This window comes from Falco biarmicus, chromosome 9 (assembly GCF_023638135.1).
Source record: "Falco biarmicus isolate bFalBia1 chromosome 9, bFalBia1.pri, whole genome shotgun sequence".
Lineage (NCBI taxonomy): Eukaryota > Metazoa > Chordata > Aves > Falconiformes > Falconidae > Falco > Falco biarmicus.
The window spans coordinates 46,438,070-46,460,661 of record NC_079296.1 but is presented as its reverse complement, the minus strand read 5'-3'; the positions used below and the strand labels follow the sequence as shown (position 1 = coordinate 46,460,661).

The 22,592-nt window shown below is 43.2% G+C and overlaps 1 protein-coding gene across 10 annotated transcripts in view; it reads left to right on the top strand.

Moving 5' to 3' along the window:
* The window catches only part of ZMIZ1 (zinc finger MIZ-type containing 1), a 307,512-nt gene that overhangs the window by 245,917 nt on the left and 39,003 nt on the right, over positions 1–22,592 (top strand). For all 10 annotated transcript variants that reach the window (XM_056351251.1, XM_056351244.1, XM_056351245.1 and 7 more), the window contains one exon: positions 8,158–8,302. In XM_056351251.1, the coding sequence (XP_056207226.1) occupies positions 8,158–8,302 (145 nt within the window). The remainder of the gene's footprint in view (positions 1–8,157; positions 8,303–22,592) is intronic.

Genomic DNA, 22,592 nt, shown 5'->3' with positions numbered 1-22,592 from the left:
GTTGTCTTCAGCTAGACCTTATTTCCCTTATTTATTTGTAAGAATGTCATGTAAAGCAGCACTGAAACCTCACTAAAATCAAACAAATCTGTGCTCAAGGTCTCCTGTCTGCTAGCATAAAGAAGGTGCAGAAGAAGTGTGCGTGCAATTTGTTCCTGACAAATCCATTTTGGTTGTTACTCATTTTTTACTTCCCTCTTGGTCCTTTTGAATCATTTGGGTTATTTTCCTCAGTTGGAAACTGAACCTCCAATTTTGCAGTTATTCTTTTTTTTGTATTGAAGATAGCCAACCCGATTTTCGCTTTTTGTGACTTCCATCATCATACTGATTGTGCAGGGATTCCCCGTGTTCAAACTCTGGTTAAATGCCTCAGGTATTTTTTTCTAGGACTTTTGGGTGTTAGTGGCAATGTTAGCTCAGGAGTTGTTTGCCGTAGTAATTGGAGGGCTCAGGATGGATTAAGTGAAACGGAGCCTCTCACCTACAGGTCACCGCTTTGAACCTAGCCAAAGATGGGTTAAAGCGAGTGACTTCCACTTTTCAGATGGCTGTATTACGTGTGAGATCTGTTGATGACTTGAACTGGCATCACAAAATAAAAGCATACAGCAATAATGAAAGACACTGTTGTTTGAAATCTAAGCAGTGAAAACGAACAATTGGATGAGTAAGAAAACAAGGAGTCTAATGCTATTGGAGTGCATTTCCTTTGGAGAGCCGTATCCAAGATTCACTTGCTGGTGGCCTTTCACCAGCTTTGTCTTGTCTTTTTAATGGGGCATGTTTTCGGATGTAGCAACGTGGGTACAGCTAAGCCTAAATGAGATGCTTACGTATTTTATCTGGATCCATGCAGGGTGTTTTGTGCTTGCCAAATCGAGCCGTTGTTGCTGGGTTTGTAATGTATTACTTCAAAGTTAATGTAGTGAATCTGGTAAGATGCTCTGCCAAGTTTTGGCAAGTGTAGAAGGAAATTGGGGAATCCCAGTTCCACTGAAGTCATGGCATAAGGACAGCAGTATTCAAATCCATGTCTCTTGCATGTACTATTCCAATTGGCAAGAGCTTTTGGGGAGGCCTACATATATATATATAGCTGGACCCATATTCAAGACCAGGCTTGTACGTGGTGTCACTCTCATGCAGCAGCCTCGCAAGCGCATGCTAGATAACTCTGTGGTTCGCAGTAAGGGTTTTATTGAATAGAACCTCTGTTAATTAATTTGGTATTACATTCAGTTTAATTAGGCATTCCCCGGGTTATCTATTTTGCTACATACCTGTGTGGTGTTTGGCTTTTTGATGATAATATGTAACCGCATTAGAGATCCTACTGGGGCAAAGCTGGGTATTTCTGCAGGACACAGCTGTAGCAATGAAGGAGGCATTGGCGATAAAGGGCATTACTTGGAGATTGGAGGTAGAAACACGTACCATACCCCGTTTCACAGTATGGAACCGTGGGTGTTGACTTTGTGTTCCTGTTGCGATTAGCGGGGCGGTTCATGCCTCCCAGAGCAGGGTTTGAGCAGCCGCCTCCTTTGCTCTGCTGGGGAATTCAGTTCCACGCAGTTTGCCGTGTGGTCGTTGGCACTAGCACTTTTTAAACCTGCGTGCATTTGGAGGCGGTACACCTCACTACCCTACTAGCAGAGCATGTTTGTGTTGGGGCTTTTAACTTCAGGTGAAGTCAGTCGGTTTAATCCAGCTCGCTTATTCAGACTGTTCAAGCTAACATCGCTCATTTTGCCTGATGGAGAACAGCAAGCACAGTCCTCAGCTGCTCCAAAAAAGCAGGCAGCTGGGGTGTAAGCCTCCGGGGATGAGGTGGGAGCAAGCACTGGCTCTGTGCCGTGGGCCCCTGTGTGCAGGGTGGGCATCTGCTGGCAGTCAGGGAGGTGGGCCTGGGAGGAGGGGTTGGGTTCCCTGGGAGCTGCGGCGAGTCCGTGTTGAACAGCCAGACCGCTGAGAAATGACTACTTCTGCTTTGTAGTTGGCGTTATGTATACTCCTTTTGTGCACTCGGCATTGAGGCAGATAGAGAGCAGAAGCTTGTGTAATGACAGAGGTAGGGCTCGTCTGTCGCAGGGTTAGGACACCTTGAAAGATCTGAAGAGGAGGGGCAAACACATACTCTGATTCTCTCCTAATGGATAGATCCGTTCTATTTCCTTTGTGGCCTTGCATTCCTGCCCTGACTGTCGGACGGGTTAGCCAGCCATTGCCAGGCTCTGCTGGAGTACTCCTGTGAGGAGGAGAGCTGCAGGAAAATCAGTCCTTGAAATAGTTTGAGATGACAAGTTTCTCTCTCTTTCTCCATTTCCCAGATCTTTAAAAGCAAAATGGCTTTCAAAACAGGAGGAAAACATCTGATTTGCTGCTTCCCAAAATTGTGGACAAAGAGTCTGTCCTTATAATGCAATCAAAGTTATTTGTCTAACACTACAACACATTGAGCATTAGGTAGTTAACATTTGTCATATATTTTTCCAAACAGTATATAGTCTCCATTTTCCTGTGTAAAAAGTAATAACGTTCTTAAATAACCAAGACAATAGTTATTTCCATTCCTCTCCTCTTCGCTGCTTCCCTTCCCACCCCACCAGATTATCTCACTGGATGATTTATAAAAACTGTATTTAGATTGCAGTCTATACGGAAGAGGATAGAAAGCCCTCGGTATCCCTGTATTCCACTCTATCTGGAATTCTCCGTGTAAAAAAATATGAATTTGTTTCTAGGAGCAATATGAAATTAACAGATATGATTGCAAAAAAATGCTGTATTTTCGTACTTGTGCTGTAAACATCTTTTCAGCCAAATGCATTTCCTTCTGAGACACAAAACCAAACTAGCGAGACGGTGCTGAACAGATAGTTCTCCGAATCAGACTCCTCCTTTTTTCCTAATATTTTCATTGCAGTGAGTAAGAACTACAGGTCTGCCAGTCTGCCTATTGAACTATCTACTGCAGCTTAACTGCAGCAAGGAAGCGGTAATCCTATTGTGCTCCTCCAGCAGTCTCCCGGGAAGCAGAAGGCATTGAAATTACTGAGCTGTTGTCCTATCCCCTCCTCACCTGTCTTTGTGGCTGTAAATACAGTGTCTGCCTGTAAATAACAGTTTGCTGCACCTTTAAGCATGTTTCCTAACAAGAGGCAGCGATTTACTGAGGTGATAAGCTGTAACTAATACTAGGGTATCATAATAGGTAAATAGATTAGCACCGTGCTTCTCTGTATTTTGCTTTCTAGGGAGCCCACTGGCTCATTCACTTGGAGATGCTTACTATGGCATTTTGCACCACCGAGTTAAATCAGTCAGTTACAGGACTGCAGCTATCGGTGCTGGTGTGGATGCAGCTGATGAAATGCATTAGTGAGTCTATGGGGTAGCATTGATCGCTTAGCCTGTTTTCCTTCCGCTTTCTGCTCCCTGACCCAAAAGGGATTGTAGTGGGCTGCACCGATATTGGATGCTGTGGCTATAAACTATCCTTTGAGCTGCGTCATCAGCATCCATCACATAACTGTTGCAAGTACGCCAGCATCATTTGTCGTCAAGAAGTAAGAAGCGGTGTGGGCAGCCTGGACGTGATCCCTGGCTTCCCCCAGCTCGAACTTCTTGGTTTTCCTAATGGAAGGGCCCAGTGCTTCCGAAGCGGTTGTGATGCTACTGCTGGGTGAATGGGCTCACGTGGCTCTTCGGGATGGGAAGGTGCCCTGGAGCAGGGGCAGCAGAGGCCTTTGTTCCCCTACTGCCTGGCAGGTTTTCAGCACAAAAGGGCTCTCACAGGAAAGGAACAGTACCAGGGATGGGGGGATGCGGCTGATCCTAATAATTGTGTCAATCCTAATAATTGTGTTGCAAATCTTGCAATATTTGGCACATTCTTAAAGACCTAGCTCCTAGAGGTGGGGGATTAAATAACAATTGCTTCCTTTCTCTTTCAAACAGGGCTTAGCTCTGTGGTTGCAGAGGAATGCTTGAAATGTGACTCCAGCTGAAGGGAAAAAAAATAAAAATCTTTGCCTTCCAGCCTTCTTCCCTTTCCTTGTCCCCAGTGTGGATACATTGCGATGTCTTACGATTTTTTCAATGAAAGCATTTAAAACTATTGGAGGCATCCAGAAGAACATAAAGTGTGGCCAGCTCTGGGTGTGTGGGAGTATTTATGAGTATTTTAAGGAGAGGTCGGTCACATTCTGTGCTGAGACACACTCTTGCAACGTCTGGTCCTCTTCAGAGAAAGAAGAAACAAAAATGGGACCGGGTAGCAGCAAGCTAAATATCTCTGAACAGGTTTTTTCTCTTGCTTCCTTAGGGAAACCCCTTGGGCTACTCTAATTGAAATTTCTTTTCTTTTTACATCTTCCTGTTTTTCTCTGTTTCACAAATGTGAAAGCTGAGGCTGCTCATTTCTGTGTTGGTTTCTTAACACAGTCATTGTTAGCAAATCAGTATTGATTTATTCCTATGAAAATACATCAACGCTTTAAGTAAAATGCAATCCCATTAAGAATGATACAGGTTTTGCAAATGGAGAAAAGTAGGTCAAATATTGCACCAATCATCCCAGAGTGTGTCCCTTTAAGCCAAATAAATGTGTGAATACACTTAAACTGTCAGCATTCGTTCGATTGCCATTATTATGCGTCTTTTGGCATGAGCTGGCAGAGCCCTCTGTGACTGAACAGGGATTGAAAATGTCAATTGTGGTGTATTAACCAGGTTGTATTTTACACCTTAGCTGCGTGGGGGGGTGCATTTAAGGATTTTTTCCTTTCCCCCCATTGCAACAGTTGATTTTGACTTGAGCAGGAAAGCCACATCATTATATGGAAGGGACATTGTAGCAATGCAGACAGGAGCAGGATTTAAATCTGATCATTAAGCTGCCGCAGCAAGAGGCTGCGAGAGACAGTGTGGATGGTCCATCTGCAAAATCTGTGCTCCTGTTGTACAAGGAGGAGGGGCAGAGGGGGGGAGAAAAAGCAGCTGCTTGGCTGTGCTACGAGAGGGAGAGACTGACTGTTGGCACCATCTGTAGCTGTCCTTTGTGCTTGCTGCTTTATCTGTTCATTATAGTATGATACAGAATTTCTCGTGCTTTGAGTGTAAATGAGTTGAGATGCGCCTAATACTGTCAGCATAAAAAGCAGTAACTAAGTACACTAAAGATGAATAGTGTAATCTGTAAATTCATTTCGAGTTTGTTTCATCTTGCTTGAATAGCCCAGGAAGTGATGTTCTCCAGAAGCCAGCTGTACCAGATGTGTGTGTGTGTGTATTCATCTTACCAAGCGGAGGGTGGAGCAGTGGAGGTGGATAGGGCAGGGGAGAAGGGAGACCACCATTTCCAGCCGAGGAGCGCAGACTCCTTTAGAGGGTTCTTGCTCCTGCTGAGCTGGGTAGACGGGGACTGGTAACTCCTACAGCGGCTACAAACAGCTCCGTTTTCATTCCATGCACAAACACTGACACAGGGAAGAGAGTGATTATTATACATGGTACATGAGTCGAAATGTCCCCGGGGAGGAAAGGTTAAACCTCTCTGTAATGAGTGCTGTGATAGGGATGAGTAAATTTGCTGTTGTATACCTACAGTCTCTTAGTTCCTAAAAACACGAGTCTTCTCCAAATAACTTGTAGAAGGAAACAGCCCGGCTTACCTTGAGGACCTGTTTGTTCTGTGATGGTTTACATTTCACCTTTATAAATGTGCGTATTGGATATCAGTAATAACAACAACTCATTAAGATCTTCTCTTGCCTCCACCTCACCAAAGCATATCTCATTGGCATATTCCTTTTCCGGGAGTTACTCTGCTTTTTTTCCAAGCAGGTTTGGCTTTTGTTTGCAGATTCCTGCCCTCAGACCCATTGGGTTGTTGCTTTTTATCCTATTTGTCAAGTGCATATAGGTGCACAGAAGGAGCAGCTCCCTCCTCCTGTCAAAGCCTCATTTAAGATGGACGATTTCCATTTGATGCCGTAGTAATTACACTCGGTTGTGGAAGTGCTCAGCATCCACTATTACCCCACCATGGCTGCGTTTAGCGTTCGGCAGAACGCTTTGTTCGTGTTTCTCAGAGCTCAAGTGGCCATGGTGTGCAGGAAGAAACCCTGCGAGGCAGGGATTTGTATCTCCAGGCAGCTGGGAAAGGGGGAGGGGGGCCTTTGTCACTGACACATTAGTAATGATATGCCAGGGATAAAAGGTGAGTATAATTTGATCAAATGCTTGTTGACAGATTCCTTGGCTAATAGAGAAGCAGCTTAGACTGACACTCGTTGCTGGAACGTTTCACAGAGCTCAGGGGATTGCTTTCTGTAGGCTACATGTGAGGCTGACAATTTCCGAGTGACCATATTTAGTCCCATAAAGAAGCGGTGTCCCCTTTTTGTCACACCAGAGCTCTAAAATGCCTCCCTAAACACCACACTTGACCTTCCACTTGATAAATGCAATGAAATTACTACCTCTCCTTTGTCCAAATGTGTGATTAATTCACAGGAGTGGCCTGGGCTTTAAGTATCTTTCTTGTGTAGCTGTTAAACTTCAGCAATTCCGATTGTTTCTTGTACTGAAAAATCATATTTGTGGGTGTTCTTGGCAAAGCGGGTTCCTTTTTTTCCCCATTCAAATATGACTTTACAGTTAATCTCCTTGGAATTTGTTCTAAGCATGTGTTAATACCAGTAGCTACCTGTGAGTAGCTGCTGGAAAAAGAAGGTGGCGTGTCCTGAAATGATACTTTGCTGCTGCTTATGATTATGCTATTTGATGAAAAGACAGCCATTAGAAAAACAAGAAAGGAAAATAAAAGCCTCAATTTTAGAGAATTCTGCACTTGTCTCTTTCAAACTAGCAAGGCTGAAATTACATGTAGAGCTCTCCTACTCTAAACCACTGTGGCAGCTTGGGTTTTGAGTAGTCTTCTGGTTCTCACCTACTTGTGCAATCTGTTGATTTGTGTTCAGTTCATAACACCTCAGGAAAACACTTAGTTAAAAACTAAATACGAAGCGTTTTCTTGTTCTGAGGGGTTTGTAAAGCATACTTTAAAGAAGGAGAAACCCCAAGCGCTTCCACTTGAGAACGTTTCTTCAACTGCAGAATTTTGCAATTAGGCTGCACTTGGTTCCGGTGAAACTCTTCACTGCATCATACCTTGGTGACTTTTTACCAGAGCCACTTCTGATGCTGGAATCAGAGGCAGCTTTGAGGTTCAGTCAGGGGCTGCCGGAGGCTTCGGTGGTGCGCTCACGGGAGCCAGATTTCACCCACCGTCACTTTCTGGGGCTCTGCTTACTGCCAAGTAGGTGGTTTCTGTAACAGGGGCTGATCTTTTCCGAGTGTGGGTGGGTAAGGGAGAGGCCACGTTTTCAGAGATAATGACCCCTTTCATGCCTTCAGAGGGAGCTGCAAGCTTTTCGGCCCTCTGGGAAATCTCTGCATCTTCATAGTTCATAAGCGTGATTTTCCTGTAAGCACAGCATTACCCTCATTGACCAGAAGATTAGGCACATAATGGCAATGCACATTTAGGGGTTGTGCTGGGTCAAATATAGATTTAAGTGCCTAACTTTGTGTCCATACATCAGTGTGGCCGTGTACTCTTTATCTATTCAAGACTGGTAGCTGATAGCAGTTTTGGAAATGAATTCCTGCATGTGGGTTTCTCGTCATGCCTCTCCAATTAATCTTTTGCACAAAAATAGCCGAACAGAAAAGAGATTTTGTTGTTCTTTGCTCCCCTCTGTGAGTGATGTCTTCTGTATGTTTTTGTTACATTTCTGTTAGTGTAAAATGAATTCTTCTTTGTCTTTTTACACTCACAACAGCTATCCCATGTCCTTGTGCCTCATCCATTCTTCATCTCTGCACCGCTCAGCTCAGAGAAGTTCTCTCGTGCCTCCTGGGCTGTGCAGAATGTTTGAAACTTGTGTAAAAACATTATAATGATAGTGTAGGGCAATTACAGACTCCATTTGATTGGATAATAATGTGAGTGGTGGTTCATGGACAAGCTTTTCACTCCTGGGGTTTGGCTGTTCAGATGGTGACTCCCGTTACAATAGCTTGCGCCTGCACTCGGCTGTGCCGGTTCTTCAGTCGTGCGCTTACTGTCATTTTGTTCTGTTTGCACAGCACTGCTTTCGTCGTGGTGTGAGGAACTGGGACGGCTCTTGCTGCTTCGCCACCAGAAAAGCCGGCAGAACGATCCTCCAGGGAAGCTACCCATGCAACCCCCCATGAACTCTATGAGCTCCATGAAACCCACCCTCTCTCATAGGTGAGTCTCAGCCCAGCCTGTAGTACAGATGTACCACGTGACAGGTCTGGTAATTGCAATGCTTGTTACCATTGAGGGAGGTGCTACACTGTTTCATGCACTGAACAGCACTGCAGACAACAGGGGATCTGTAATTACAGCAAGTACTAAATAAACTCAGGTTTTGTCTTTGCTATTGCCTGGTGCATAGTGAAGCAACGCTTTCGTTTTCAAACTTGTGCTCAGATCAAGTGGGCTTGCTTTCAGACTTCAAGTTGTGCCCTAAAGATAAACTTCTACAACATGTCTCTCACCAGACGTTTTCTTACTCTTCATTTAAATACAACTGGCTTTTTTGAGGTTGAAAACGTTTTGCTGATGTTCTGGTTTGTAAGTGTCGTTTGAAATGTATACAAAGCAATTGTCTAGCGGCTGTAGCCGTAGATGGGAGAATGTCCTATATCACCTTATACCAGGTGAGAATCACAAAGTGCTTATGTTAATATAGAGAAAATGTGAGCATTAAGGGATGCTAGAAGAAGCTGAAGATGTGAAGCCTTGATTACCAAATTAAGTGGAGGAGCAGTATTTGTATTTCTTGTCTGCAGAGCCTAGGTCAAGGCCAAAACTGAAGAGTAAGTGTAGACAGGATTAAACGTTCATTTCGTGCTCTGTGTTTCTGGGAGTTCTTTTTAAGCCTTTCTTTCCCTCAGGATCACATTAAAGAAATCACAAATAGAATAAATTGTTTTTAGTGTAGGACACTTTTGTTGGTCAAGGATTACAGTCATGCAGATGAGGCTAAATTCCTTGTACCTAGATTCAATAGTAGCATAAGTAACCTGAACTTTTGTGTTAGAATTGCAGCTTAGGGACATCTTTGTACCAGTGCATTTACATGTGCGAATTTGCCTGGAAACCACTTTTGGGGTTGGGTTGGGGTTTTTCTCCCCTTATTTTTGCTGTATTTATGGGAAAACCATGCAAATGCTATGCCTTTTATTACAGCCCTCAAGAATAAAGTCTTTTTTTGTAGTATGGCTAATAATATCACTGATTTTTCACAGTACCTGGATAGCCTCTTTTTTTTTCAGTTGCTTATGAAATGATTGTAAACACACTTTAAAAAAAAAAAAAAACAACTAAGAAAACTAGGAGAAAACCTTCTGTTCTGTAATAATTTATTTTTACACCTGGGAGAAGCTTTGCAGAAGCCAAGGTGAAATTAGTGGCCAGTCTGCAGAAAAAGTGTGGTGCAGTGTATACACTCTCTTAGGTACAGTTTTGTAGTCTTTAGATGCCCGATTCTCATACAACGTTTTAGCCTCTGTTCCCCTAGAGTCTATAAAGTAAAGATGAAAGCACTGTACTATCTCACAGGGGCCGTGTGCTACGTTACTAGATAGGTACATCCCTTTTCTTTCATGGCCATTTTCCACAGAAACTCTGTCACATGTCAAAAAATGAATACTTTCTTCTGCTAAACACCAGCGTTTCTGGCAGTACCGGATTACCCAATATTCTGCTTAATGGTAGAACATCCTGCCCAGCATCAAACAGTCCCTACAAGTTTCTCTCAAGTATTGCCCTTGAAATGCTTTGCTGAGGAAGGCACTGGGAGTCAGTTCTGACTTACTGCTGTTTACCTGTGAGATGCCCTCTAGAAATGTAATTTCCATGGCACAACTTCTTACCTCTAATGGCTGCAGCAGCCTCTTTGGGGTTTGGATTACCTGCATCGCTGCTTCAGTGTGTGCTGTTGTCTCATCTGTAATTTAGCCATCGCCGTGACTGCTCAAACTCTCTCAGGTGGTACATTAGGACGAGGTATCTTGTGGCTCTCCAACTTTTTTTTCCAACTGGAACTGTTTATTTTCATGGATGTTTTTTAATCCATCTGTAAGGCAGTAGTGAAGTATGGGGTGAAGAAGAATTGAGTTTTCTGTTTGTTTGAATTCAACAAAAGATGAAAAGCCATTAAGTAGAATCCTACTGATAAAGCTGTTGATGAAGCAACATTTGTATTTGCATTAGAATACATTTGGGTCAAAAGCTTAATATTAAAGTTCACAGTATCTTATCTGTAATTCACAAGGTTTTTGTGTGAATTCAAACAAACAGAGAAAAGGAGTATGCTTTGCATTTCCTACAAGAAATTAATGTAGCCAGCAACTTCAAGTTTTATGAAAGAATTAGATATGAAACTAGAACAACCAAGAACCTTATGTAGCTTAACAGAGGGAATATAGGATGTATGTCAACTACTGAATATCACTAGACAAAAAAACCCTCTTCCCCTGTCATCGGGCTATCTTGAGTACTTCACACGGAGCTTTTTCTGCTGTTGCTTTTACTAGCAACAAAATGACCCAGAACGCTAGTCAGGGACTAGAACTGTGATGTACCTGACACTACAGAAACACAGCTGCTTAGTCTCAAAGTTAAACAGGGCTCAGCTGATTTAAAATAAATTCTGACTCAAGTATGTATCACAAGAATCCACATCTGAGGATTCATACTTAAGAAACTGCAGGCACATACACTGGAGCAAATTCAGGTCTGGCCTATTTTTAGGGACAACCTTTTATTTTAAAAAGTTAATTGAGTTGTGGGAGAGGCCTGAAGTAGACTGATCAAGAAGGGCTTTGAAAGTGATACTGTTGGTCAAATGCACTTACAGAGACCGGAATATAAACCATACAGGGATGTGCACACCTGCAACAAATGCTTTCAGAGTAGGCCCTGTATGTGCTAATTTCTTTCTAAATTTAGTTTTTCATTAACAGAATGATCAAGTGTTGCATATAGAAGAAAAATTAAGCTAAATAACTACTTCTTAATGTAGGGCGGTTGGTTGGATTGCAAACTCCTCTACTTTTTGAACAGCATGAGCAGTGAATTCTCAAAAAAATAAAAAAATCCTCAATCTTTTTTTAAGTATGTGTAGAGTAGTAATAGCTCAAACTTTAATATGAGATTCATCTATTTTTGTTTATTTAATTTTTAAACTTTTTTACAGATTCATGTGGGTAAACTTCACTTCTGTACTGAAGGACCAGTATGAGGCCTATCCACATCCTTAATCCTGTATAACTTCTAATTAAAGTCCTACTTAAGGGATTTATGGCGGACTTAAGGAGAGCTGGTAGTCTTTGGGCTGTCCCTTTTGCATAGGAGTAAAATTTCATGCTTTCCAGCTTGCAGAGAGTAATGTAACTTCTTTGTGTTGTAGTTTCCAATGGGACTTAATGTCTGTAATAACAGATCCTGCTCAAGGTGGCTGATTGTTTACTTTTAGATGAATTTAAGGTCTTCGCCAAGTGCTGTAAATGCAAATTATTGTCGTTATACATGTTCTGCTTTGATCAACTTGCTGCTAATGCTTAATTGCATTAAGTGGTAGACCTTTACATGTGGATCGAATTGAGTCTTGGTTAAAATGGGTACAGTTTCCATCAGTCCCAGGGGAATTGTACCCTAGTTCAGTTTAAGGTGGATCTGACCCATGCAAGCCCTTACAGGGCTTCTCATTCCTTGCATAGCATGTAGTAAAGCTTACTTTGTCAACGTCTCCTGAAAATAGACAGCTGTTAGTTGCAGTTTGGTATGTTGTCCTGAGCGTTCTTGGGTTCTCACTGTGTCCTTTCTTGCGCCAGATTTTGGTCGTCTTTATTAATTGCTGGCTGTGTTGCAGTTAGTGACCAAAGGGCAGCAATGGCTGTATAGGGCAGTCAAGATTGATGAAAAATATGAAGATAAAATTATTTTCATCACAAATTACTTAGTGCCAGAGGTTTTGAGAAAATTAAATAGTAGATCAAATTAAGTAGTAATTCAATAGTACAGTAGGTGCTTTATTTATTGTCATTACTGTTTTATGTTCAGGCAGTCATCATAAATACCTTTTATTGGTTAAACTTGCTGTACAGGGGTCCCTTTTTTCTTCCAATTTAAACTTTACAAAGAGCTGAACTTTCAACAGTGATAGGAGCTCCTAGAAAAGAATGGCAATTCTGGTGTCAGGATTGTCACTGTGTGGTTAGGACTGGCTCTCACATCGTCTGTTAAGAGTCAGGAGTGATCCGGCTATAACGTACCAGTAAAAACAGTGTCAGAGTTTCTGCAAAGGTTGCTGCCTCTTCAGTTTTGCCAGCATAGGCAGTTTTGACCAATAGTGATTAAAGACATTTAAAATGTTTGGATAAGAGAAAAGATTGAAGTGAAAGGTCAGGTGCAGCCTATGCACACTTCTACGAAAACGAGAATGTTGCATGTGTTTTATACATCAGTTTGAAGTCAGGGATCACTTCCTTACTGCATGTGGTTGTGGCATACAGGAACAATCTTTGCAAAGGAATTCAAAACTCTTTCGTGAAAAATAAGATTGTTTTAAAGCCTTTTCATCTTTCTGTTTGTGAAGTTGTGAAATATATACAGTTAGGGACTGATGGTAAATCCTAATATAAGAGAATATACCCAGTAAAGCAATCTGTAGTAGTCCTGATGTTGCAAGGGCAGCCTCCCTTTTTCTTCTCTTCCTTTCTGTCAAGAAATGTTAAAATCCACCATCAGGAGAAAATAGAAGTTCAGAATCCAAAAATTCTGCAGAAGTGCTATTTCTTTTAAAAAAATAAATGGTCAGGATTTGTTCAGAACAGTATTAAGGCCCCTGATGCTTTAAGCATTGTTAAGACAAAAATAATTGCTCAAAAGTACTGTCCCAAGACTTGTTTGCCCATCTTGTCCTCCAAGTGAGAACACTGATGCACGTTTTAGCACATACAGGGAGGAGGTAGAAGAAAACCTTGAAAGAAGTTTGAAGCTAAAAGCAAATTATTAATATTCTGTAGTTGAAAACTGGTAATATGTAACCAATAGCTGTTAATAATTAAACCCATAATATTTTCATATGAAAAATCTGCATTTAATTTTAGGTGAGTTGAGTTTGTGGTCAGTTCTTGTGGTGACAAGAGAATCTGAGACTTGATCTTTGAAAACAGTAATGGGCAGCTTAACTTCTCTTCAAATATATATTTGTCATGTTCTTGGGAAAATGTATAGAATAAGGATCATCTCTTATTGTGTGTACAGCACCTTGCATGGATATGAAAAGAGAGCTCTTCAGTATTGATCAGAGTGGCAAAGTGAGTGCCATTGCAGTAACAGTATGTAGCAACGCAAACTACTATACTGTTATATTTTTTTTCTGATAAGTACATGTAAATGCTATGTACTCAAAATTTTTTCCTGTAAGTGTTGTATATACTAGATAAAAAGGTTTAGGGTTTTGTTTTGTAATTTTTTATATTTTTTTAATTAAAAAGTGTCAGCTGATACTTTAAAAAATCCTGATACAGATTAGGCAAATGTTATTTAAGGTATGTCTGCTGACTAAGGCAAAATCTGACCTTGGGCTTTGCCCTGCCTATGCTGGTTTTTAAAATAAGGTAACTAACACCTTTGAAAAGACAGCTGTCATTCTCATGTTTGGGCCTTACTGATCATCCAGTTCCTGAAAATGGCTAATTGATTGCAATTTACTGTTTGTGATAATCGCAACAGTATCATGCTCTTTACATGCTCTCAAAAGCAGATGGTTTGTGCTGAGTCTAGGTGATTTTCCTCTTCCAGTGTTAGGAAGATTCCCTGTCACTTGTTCTCAATGAAACCAACTCATTCTGATGGCATGGAGTTAAAAATCATTCAGCTGTGGCAACACCCCTAGTTTTTACCAATTTTGACTGTCAGCATAACTGCGCGGTGACACTGAAAGCTGTACTTTGCCTAGCTCTTTGATGCAAGACTCATTAAAATCATCAGGAGTCTTTTAACCGGATTGAGTACCTTTGGAATACGGAACATCAGAACTAAGTCGGTACCCTGCAGCCACCACAGCGTCAGGTCCACGTGTGAGGTTTAGCAGTCCTTTCCAGGCACAGAAGGGCTGGCAGAGGGACAGCCCGTGGTTCAGCACAGGGTGAGTTCGCTGTGAGGAGCTGGGTGCTGGGTGCTGATGCTGTTAGCATCGCGCTCCAGCCTGCCTGCCAGGAGGTGACATGGCTTCTAAGCAGGGAGGGAGTTTTACAGTCTGGCGACGTTTTCAATTTTCAGTGGAGTGGAAAAAAAACCCAAAATTACTGGCATAAATGATGGCAAATACCTTGCCTTTTTAAAGGATTTTTGTTCTTTTGGGATAATTTGGCAACAGGAGCAGAGATGTGTATTTCGTCTAAAACCTAGGATTTTTCTTGATGCCTTTTTACACGTATCTGTCATGCATTCACTTAGAAGAAAATGTGAGCCTCCACAGGATTTCCCTGTGAGTAGATTACAAAAGAAGTGAATTCCCAATACACGGTTTTGTCTTTTTTATTCCTGCCATTCCGATACACTTGGGTTCTCAAGTCTCTGGTATCACAGTGGGAAGAAAAGGAAATAGTCATTACTATTTGCAGGGATGGAGGGCTTTTCTAATGGTTTCCCTAAAATTAAACGGGTTAGAAATTCTTGCTAAGAAATTCCTGACTGGCTTTCGCTACAGATGACAACAAAGCCAGCTCGATAGACAGAGAGAGCACATCAGCAACCTATGCGGAGGGTCGGGGACAGGAATTTAGGCACTGACAGTGCCTTTAGCTTCTGCCCGCGAAGGGGCTGTTCCAGGAATGAGGAATAGCACACCAGCCGGGGCACCTTCTTGCATGTCATCTCCACCAAGCTGAGAATGCGGGGAAGGTACCACAGTCTGTTGATGCTCTCCGTTCCCACTTACCACGTCAGGGGAGATACGATGTGATGGTTTGTTTGCCCGTGTCACCGTGTCAGCAACAGCATTTCCAAACAACTTTGACAGGCAGAGTGTCGGAGGCGGCTCGGGGAGACGTTTCTCGCAGACCCTGCCCCGTATGTGCCACGGAGCGCAGCCGGCCCTCACCGGCCGCGTCACTTACCCGGGCTGCCCTGAGCCCTGCCCGGGGGTAGCCCTGCCCGGGATGCCCTAAGCCCAGCCGGGCTCCCCCTGCCCTGCCCAGCCCAGCCCAGCCCGGGTCGCCCAGCCCAGCCCGGCTCCCCCAGCCCTGCCGGTGGCCAGCTCTGCCCCGCCGCGGCTGCCGCATGGCGAGGGGCTGCTCGGCAGCGGCTGCCCCCCGGCGCGCCCGGCCCGGCCCGGTGGTACCCGCGGCTCCCTGGCCCCGGGCGCTGCCGGCCGCCCTGCCCCTGCCCCTGCCCGCCGCTCCCCGGCCAGCCCCGGCGCCCCCAGCCCCGCTGGCTTCCAGCAAGTTGCGGTGGTGCCGCGCAGCCCCCGCGCCGCCCTCCCCGCCGCGCCTCTCGAAGAAAGCGCTTTTCGCTGTTGTCGGGGAGCGTAAATCAGCTTCATCTAAAATCTCGGAAGTGCAAGTCCATCAAATCTTCCTCCGAGCCGCCTGCTACACCTTGCGTGAGTCAGACTGCAGAGCTCCCGGTGCCCTTCTCGCTGTGCGGGGCTGCTGGTGTTTCCCCCTGTCTCAGAGGCAAAAGCAGAAGTGGAATCTGCTCACGCTTTCAGCCGTGCCTTCCCCGGTTGTTGTAGCAGTCGCTGACCTCCAGGCACTATGAATAAACAGCAAAGCTGGGAACAAAAGGAGTCTTCTGGCTGCCATTATCTCACATTAACATAGCAGACGCGCTGCGGTGTGAACAATGCGAGTCTCATTCGCCGATAATCAGCGAGTACCCAGGCATTTGGATTACCAAGGCAACAGGCAATGGTAGAATACTGGGTGGGTGTGTTTTTTATTGTAAAGGAGCAGTCGGATATGGAAACCCAGGTATATTGATAAAGCAGAGCAGAAGGAATGCCTGGTGGCAGGGGGGGACTGAGGGCTTGGGGTTGCATTCCGACACACGTGAGATAAATAAGACATGGATGAAGCAGGTCTGTGCTGAGATGCAATAAAGATTAAACTGCATTTGTCAAGCTGAAAACGATCATAAGATAATTTCAGCATTTTGAAAAAGGTAACAGGTGGCATGTTAATAACAGGGCTGTTACCGGTGGATTTTGTAACTGTAATCTGGGCTGTAGTAATGCGTTGCATGGTCTACGTGTGTGACAATAGAACGGGGTGTGATGCTTTAATCTTTTTTCCTTTGATCGGATGGATGCTGTAGTCCCATAATGTCAGACGATGGTGGCCCCTTCTGCTGCTTCTGAGGCGGGAGCGGGGCTCAGTAGCATTTTATTTCTTACCTGCATAGCTGTGATCGTTTTTTCCACATGGACAGAAATAAGTTGTGTTATCTCTGTATCTTTGCGTGCGTGCACGCACACATGTGTGCGTGGACATATGTGAAATCTGTAACATAGCAGGACTCTGTGTGTATGCAGGAGGGTGCAGGTGCCTGCAGGTTCAGAAACTTTGGAATTAATGTAATTATTTGGCCCGATGATTTTTTTCTGATTTCAGGGGTTAGATTCAGATGCTCTAACTCTTGCTGAGCGGCAGCGTGGTACTTTGCAGGCATGGCTCTAACTGATGAGCTTGTGTGTAGAGTAAGGCGCCAAGAAGCAGCAGCAAGCATGTCACAGCCTGACCTGTAGCAACCCAATGCGAAATGGAAGGCAGCGTTCCCACCTTGTGCAGTCATAAGTCATCCAGGCCTCACAGGCCTTGTCAGGACTATAAAGAAAAAGTTAAGGGCTTTCAGCTTCCGAGGTACTGTGTATTACCTGCTGAACTGCCGGCTCGATTTTGCCATCTCAGTCTCCACGCGAGCGGCTGGATTGTTCGTATGTGTGTGGCTGCATGAATGGTTATTGTAAACGCGTGTGGTGATATTTAAAAGAGCAGAGGCAGGGGGTGATAGCCACCTGCTAGCTGCAGGTGCCGTCCAAGCCACCGAGCTGATAAATGGTTTGCTGCTTTCACCTTTTGATGGCTTCAACTGCATCTGCTCACCTAGAACGGGGTCAGAATGCTTCTGTGTTTTCCAACGGTTTCCCAGAAAAGAGTCGCCTTTCTTTTTACAGTGAGTTAGGAAATTTCTGACCACTTTCAGTCTTCCTCTTCAGATAACATCGCTCATAGCCTGGTGCAGGCAACATCCAGTTCTGAAACAACACCTGAGGTAATTCTTTCTTGGTAGGGAAGGACCAGGTATGGATCTTCCGTGCATTTGGATTTGGGAGAATCAGAGCTTTCCAAAGGGTTGGAGAATGTATTCATCCAGTTGGAAAGAGCGGAGGGAAACAACAGACTTGGGAAATTGTAGGGGGATAATTTTTGGAGTGGTATATTTTTCCTGTAAGCTCTGAATATCTGGCATCATGCCATTAAGAAGTAGAGGGAAATAAAGTCTTGCAGAATGCTTCCAAACTGGCTTTTTTCACTTTTGGGTTACGTAAAAACACCTAGTGATTTGGATGGGGCTCTGTGTTACGTGTTTGTTTAGTGAAAAACATGACGGAGCCTTAGTGTACGCCAGTACAATTTAAAATTCTTCAACTAGTAATACTAAGTAGAGGAATGCATTTGAGGAAGGTGTGCGTCTCCCCAGCGGTATCAGTCAAAAGTAAATTCCTGCTAGCCATCTAGAGCCGGTACTAGTGTACAAACTTACTACATGACGTTCTTTTTTTCCTCATCTTTAATGTAAACGCCTTACACAACATTGGCTTTTAGTTTGCTTCATGGCGGTGTGGGATGTACAGAGGTAGATAACTTATTTTCTTTACAATATGTCTTTGTATTGCCTTGCTGACTGTAAGCGGTCTTCGTGTCCTTTCTGCATGGCTGGCTCCCTGCTCTGCCATGTTTCTCCGCGTGAGCTGAGGATGGATTGTGTAGAGCACTGTCTATGGAAAACACAGCACAAAAAGTCAAGGGATAGCTTGGTTAAATTTTGTGTTATGCAAATTTTTTAGTAGTAATGTGTTTTTAATATCTGTTAACACGACTGAAAACTAATTTTAAGTGTTTTAAGTTGAAACACTTTGGCCAAGCCCTTTAGACTTATGAAGATGGTGCATGTGTCTCAGCTGGTGAGGCACCGGTTTGGTCCCCTGAAAAAAAATCTCAATGACAAATGAGAAGTCACTTCTTTCCTTCTAAATGTCTGGGGTTTTAAAGAAGAAAACAAAAGCATGTCTCTGAAATTTTACTGATTGCCAGTAAGTGGAAACAGATTTTTTGGCTTTCAGGTGTCACATTGTGGTTTTTTTTCAAATTAGTAGTCAAGGCCAAGGATATTTTCAGTGGAAATTTTACTAGAAATTTATTTAAAAAAAAAAATATAGAAAACCATTTGATCTGTTCTTTATGAGTAGATTGTCAAGGATTCCTAGTTTATTGAATTGGGAAAAAATAAGGTGAAGTCCTTCCTGGAGCATTTTAGTGTTACAGGAAAGGGCTAACAGTGTTCCATGTGGTTTGTGATTTTGCTTTTAAAAAAAGGTTTTGTTTGTACTGATAAGAAAATTATAAAAATGTGGTGAAATTCCCGCCTGTTCCATAACATGAAAACACCAGAAAAGCAGTTCAAATTCAGTATTTGCACTGCACCATGCAGAACGATCCTTTTCTGAAATAAAAGCGTGCTTAAAATAAGTTTATGTTGGTGCCCTCATCAAGGATTGCTAACTGAGTCCGTATTAATAATTAAAGCTATGTGAGTGGTGTTCATTCGAGAAAACCAAATAAACCAAAACCTAAACCTGACCGAGGGAAGCTAAGCTGCCTGACTTGTGGGGCAGTACAGGCATGAAACACGCGTGTTGGTGCTGCCGTCACCCAGGGCTTTGTTTCCTGCTCTGGTCATGGGGTTTGTGACATTTCTCCCCTGCAGGCGGGTGAGGTTTTAGGGGCGAAAGAGGGGTGAGGCTGGAGCAGGGAGCCTTGTTTGGGAATTGTTGTTTTAGTTTGTATTAAAGTAGTGTCACCTAGAGGCTCCAACCAAGAATACAGCCGCGGGGTGCTGGGCACCCTGAGTACAGGCGCCGGGAGGCAGCTGCAGAGGCAGAGCAAGGTGCAGGCACAGAGCTGCCAGCGAGCAAGAGCAGGTCAGGGACCTCGGGTTTGGGCTGTATTTGGGCCGTTCTGATTTGTGACCCTGTGTAACTGCAGAGTGTTTGGCCTGGGCAGATCTCTGACACCTCTCCTTGTCATCAGATGCTCTCCTCTCTGGGTGTCCATGAGTGACAAAAGAAAACAGGGGAGAAATGACAGTCAGTGTTACGCTGGCAGTTACCTGCACATCTTGGTGTCGGCTGAAGAAGTTTGATAGAGTCAGTAGATTTAAAGGCCTCTGTGGACTCGGTGTGTCAGGTACCAGTCAGGTGGCATGACTGTGCTTCAGAAACATTAAAGACCCCTGCAAAACTGTAAAGCTGGCTTGAGGGCTAGCAACAGAAGCTAGCCGCTGAAAGCCCAGTTGTGAGAAGCTTGATGCCCAGGCTTGCAGTGAAAGGTTTTTTTGGGGGAAAGCTAACATCTGGTGCTTTTCGGTAGTAGTTGATAGATTTTCAGCGTTTAAAATGGAGATGGATGTTTTCTAAAGGTAGTGGTTTAGACACCTGGCTTTCTCAACAAGGGTTGTGGAAAATCACCGGGAAGGCGTAATTCCAGTATTTATCCTGCTCCACCACACATAAAGTACCACTGCTTTAGGAGGACGTGTGCTTCACTAAACCATGTGAATCTCTCCTTCCTCAGTCGATGAAGGCATGTAAATAGAGTATCAGATACACACACAATTGCATTAATGACAACATAAACATATTTAAAATACAGCATGTTCAAATAATGCCACAATCCGTGGATAAATTACAGTGGTTCGCTAGTATTAATTTATTATATGGATGTCGCTTTTTATTAAGCAACTTTTATTAGAACTAACTGTCTGCATCTGACATGAAGTCTGTAACTATTCCAAGGAGGCTGGATATCTGGATATCTGACTGGTTCTGTTTTCCTAGTGCTGGGATTAAGAAAAGCTGTGTAGACCTAAGTACTGATGTACCTCTCTGGCATGAGTGTTGTATTACTGGTGGTTTCAGTACATTTGCCAGCAGCTAAGAAATCCTTCCTCATTATTGCTTGATTGCAGTTTCACTACATCATAGTTTGAGAAGTAATTTCCCTCCATCTCTTCTTTGCTCTATGGCTTCCTCTGCTGTTTGGCCTTTAATGCTGGCCAGTAGTATGTATAGGTTCATTAACACTATTATAAATTTAGTCAATACACTTTTAGTGGACTCCAGCTGAGCCCAAACTGACTCACTGCCCTCCAGGGTGTAGTGAGAGACTTAATTACCCTTGTACCGTTGAACAGGAACAATGTCATGGGCAGCATTTGCTGTGGCTGGAGAGGTGGAAGCTTCTTTCTCTATTGGCTGCCATTTTCAAGTTTAAAGAAAGGGATTTTGGGATAATTCGCAGCTCTGTATAGTAACAGCGGAAAGCCACTGCTCTTTTGCAAATGAGAATTGGATTGGTCACGTTTCATTACGGTACTTACATGGATTTTCCTTTGATGGTAGGAGTATTCCTTTGGGTTGTCTAAGGACAGAAATGCAAGTTGAAAGAGCGAAGTGGAGGGATAAATAATCCTGTAGTTGAGCGGTACATGTTCCAGCATCTCCTACTGTTTGAAACTAAAGAAGCCTTCATGCCATGGAGGAAGGGTGGTTATTGTATCCAGTATGGCAAAAGTCATACTCCAACATGCGTGTAATTGGTGATGGGCCAGCGTATCGTGCTGGAGAACACAAACCCCGAGGATGCTGCATATTTCTTATTGGGGTAACTACAGTGACATTTGAGTGAAGTGAGGTCTGGCGCAGTGGGTGTATATTAAGGGGTATGTTGATGTTCTGCAAGGCACGCCAGTATTTAGATGTCGCCGTAATTTCTGATACGAACGTAGTCTGCAATTTAAAGCTGAGTCCTGTGTTGGGTGATGTGGTAGTCATCTGGTTCAGTGTGCACAACAAATTTCTCAGCAAATCTGTACCTGCTGTTCTTCTGGCTTTCAGGTGTTATGCCGGGTCCTGTATTGAAAGCTTTCACTGTATGTCAACAGTAATGGTTTCTTGAGGTGTCACCCATTTTTAACTAATACAGTAAAAATGGAGTGATATACTCTGCTTTGTAATTAGATTAAATGATTAAATAACCTTTGAGAACCCAGTGCAACCTTCCACTGAACAAATCTTCTGACTCTACCATTGGAAAGTATGGACAAGTAACACCTGAAATCTCTTCTGTGTACTGCAAAGGAGAGGAACAGCTAAGAGAACCATGCTTTGGAGGCAAAGAAAGTGAAGAATAAGTTATAACTTCATAACAGTAGGCTAAGGCATTGCTAGCTCAAAAGTTTTGAGTGTGTGTACAAATCGTACAGCATATTTGCATTAGAAGAACCTTCAGTGACTCTGTGGTTTGATTCCTGGCTATCACTACCCATCTTATTTACTCATACACTTGCAGAGTATTTGCCTTGTCCCTCAGGTTTTATTACCTGTCCACAACACATCAGCGGGGAATAGTGAGGAATGGCTGCGGTGAGTCCTTTCGCTGCTTGTGTCATGGAGAGAGCTTCTTTGTAGTCATTGAAGTATGCAAACACCCATATGTGCCATAAATATCCAAACAAATCACAGAGCAGACATCATCAAAAACAGTCAGAGAAGGAAGTAAAGTAGGAGGCATCATTCAGAGCAGGAAGAAAGAGGAAGGCTTAATAGCAGTCGCAAATTCTGGGTTAGTCATCGTTTGTCTGCATGCTGGTGGAGGGGACTTGCTGAAGCGTTGCGTCACTTGCAAATATTAGTCACTGAAGCCATTGTCTGAGCCTCTGAATGAGAGGGGCAAGGATTTCAGCCTTCTAAGAGAAAATATGTTAAAGAAAAATGGGCTAGGAGGACTTACTGATTGCACGGTTAAATATGCCGTTATTAACACGTTGTTTTATATGGATACTGTCGACATAGACGTTACATGTCAAGCATCTTACAGAGAATTACTATTTTCCATTAATTTTCTCTAATTATTTGTTAGGGGAAATTAGTCTTTTCCCTAATTTAATTAATTTTTTTGTGTGTGTGATTCTATTGCTTAATTCAGTTTGGGTATTTTGAAACAAATAGATCAGTTCAAATTCACAGTTATGTTCTAATACAGTGCTGTTGTGCTGGCACAGCCTTGTGTAATTTTTTTGAAATTACTTAGTTTTTTGTAAAACGTACTCACTGTTTCATTTTACCTTGGACACTGGCTGTTGCTCACATTAGGTTATTTGTTACTTGGGACACAGGCAGTTTTTATCTCATGCGTGT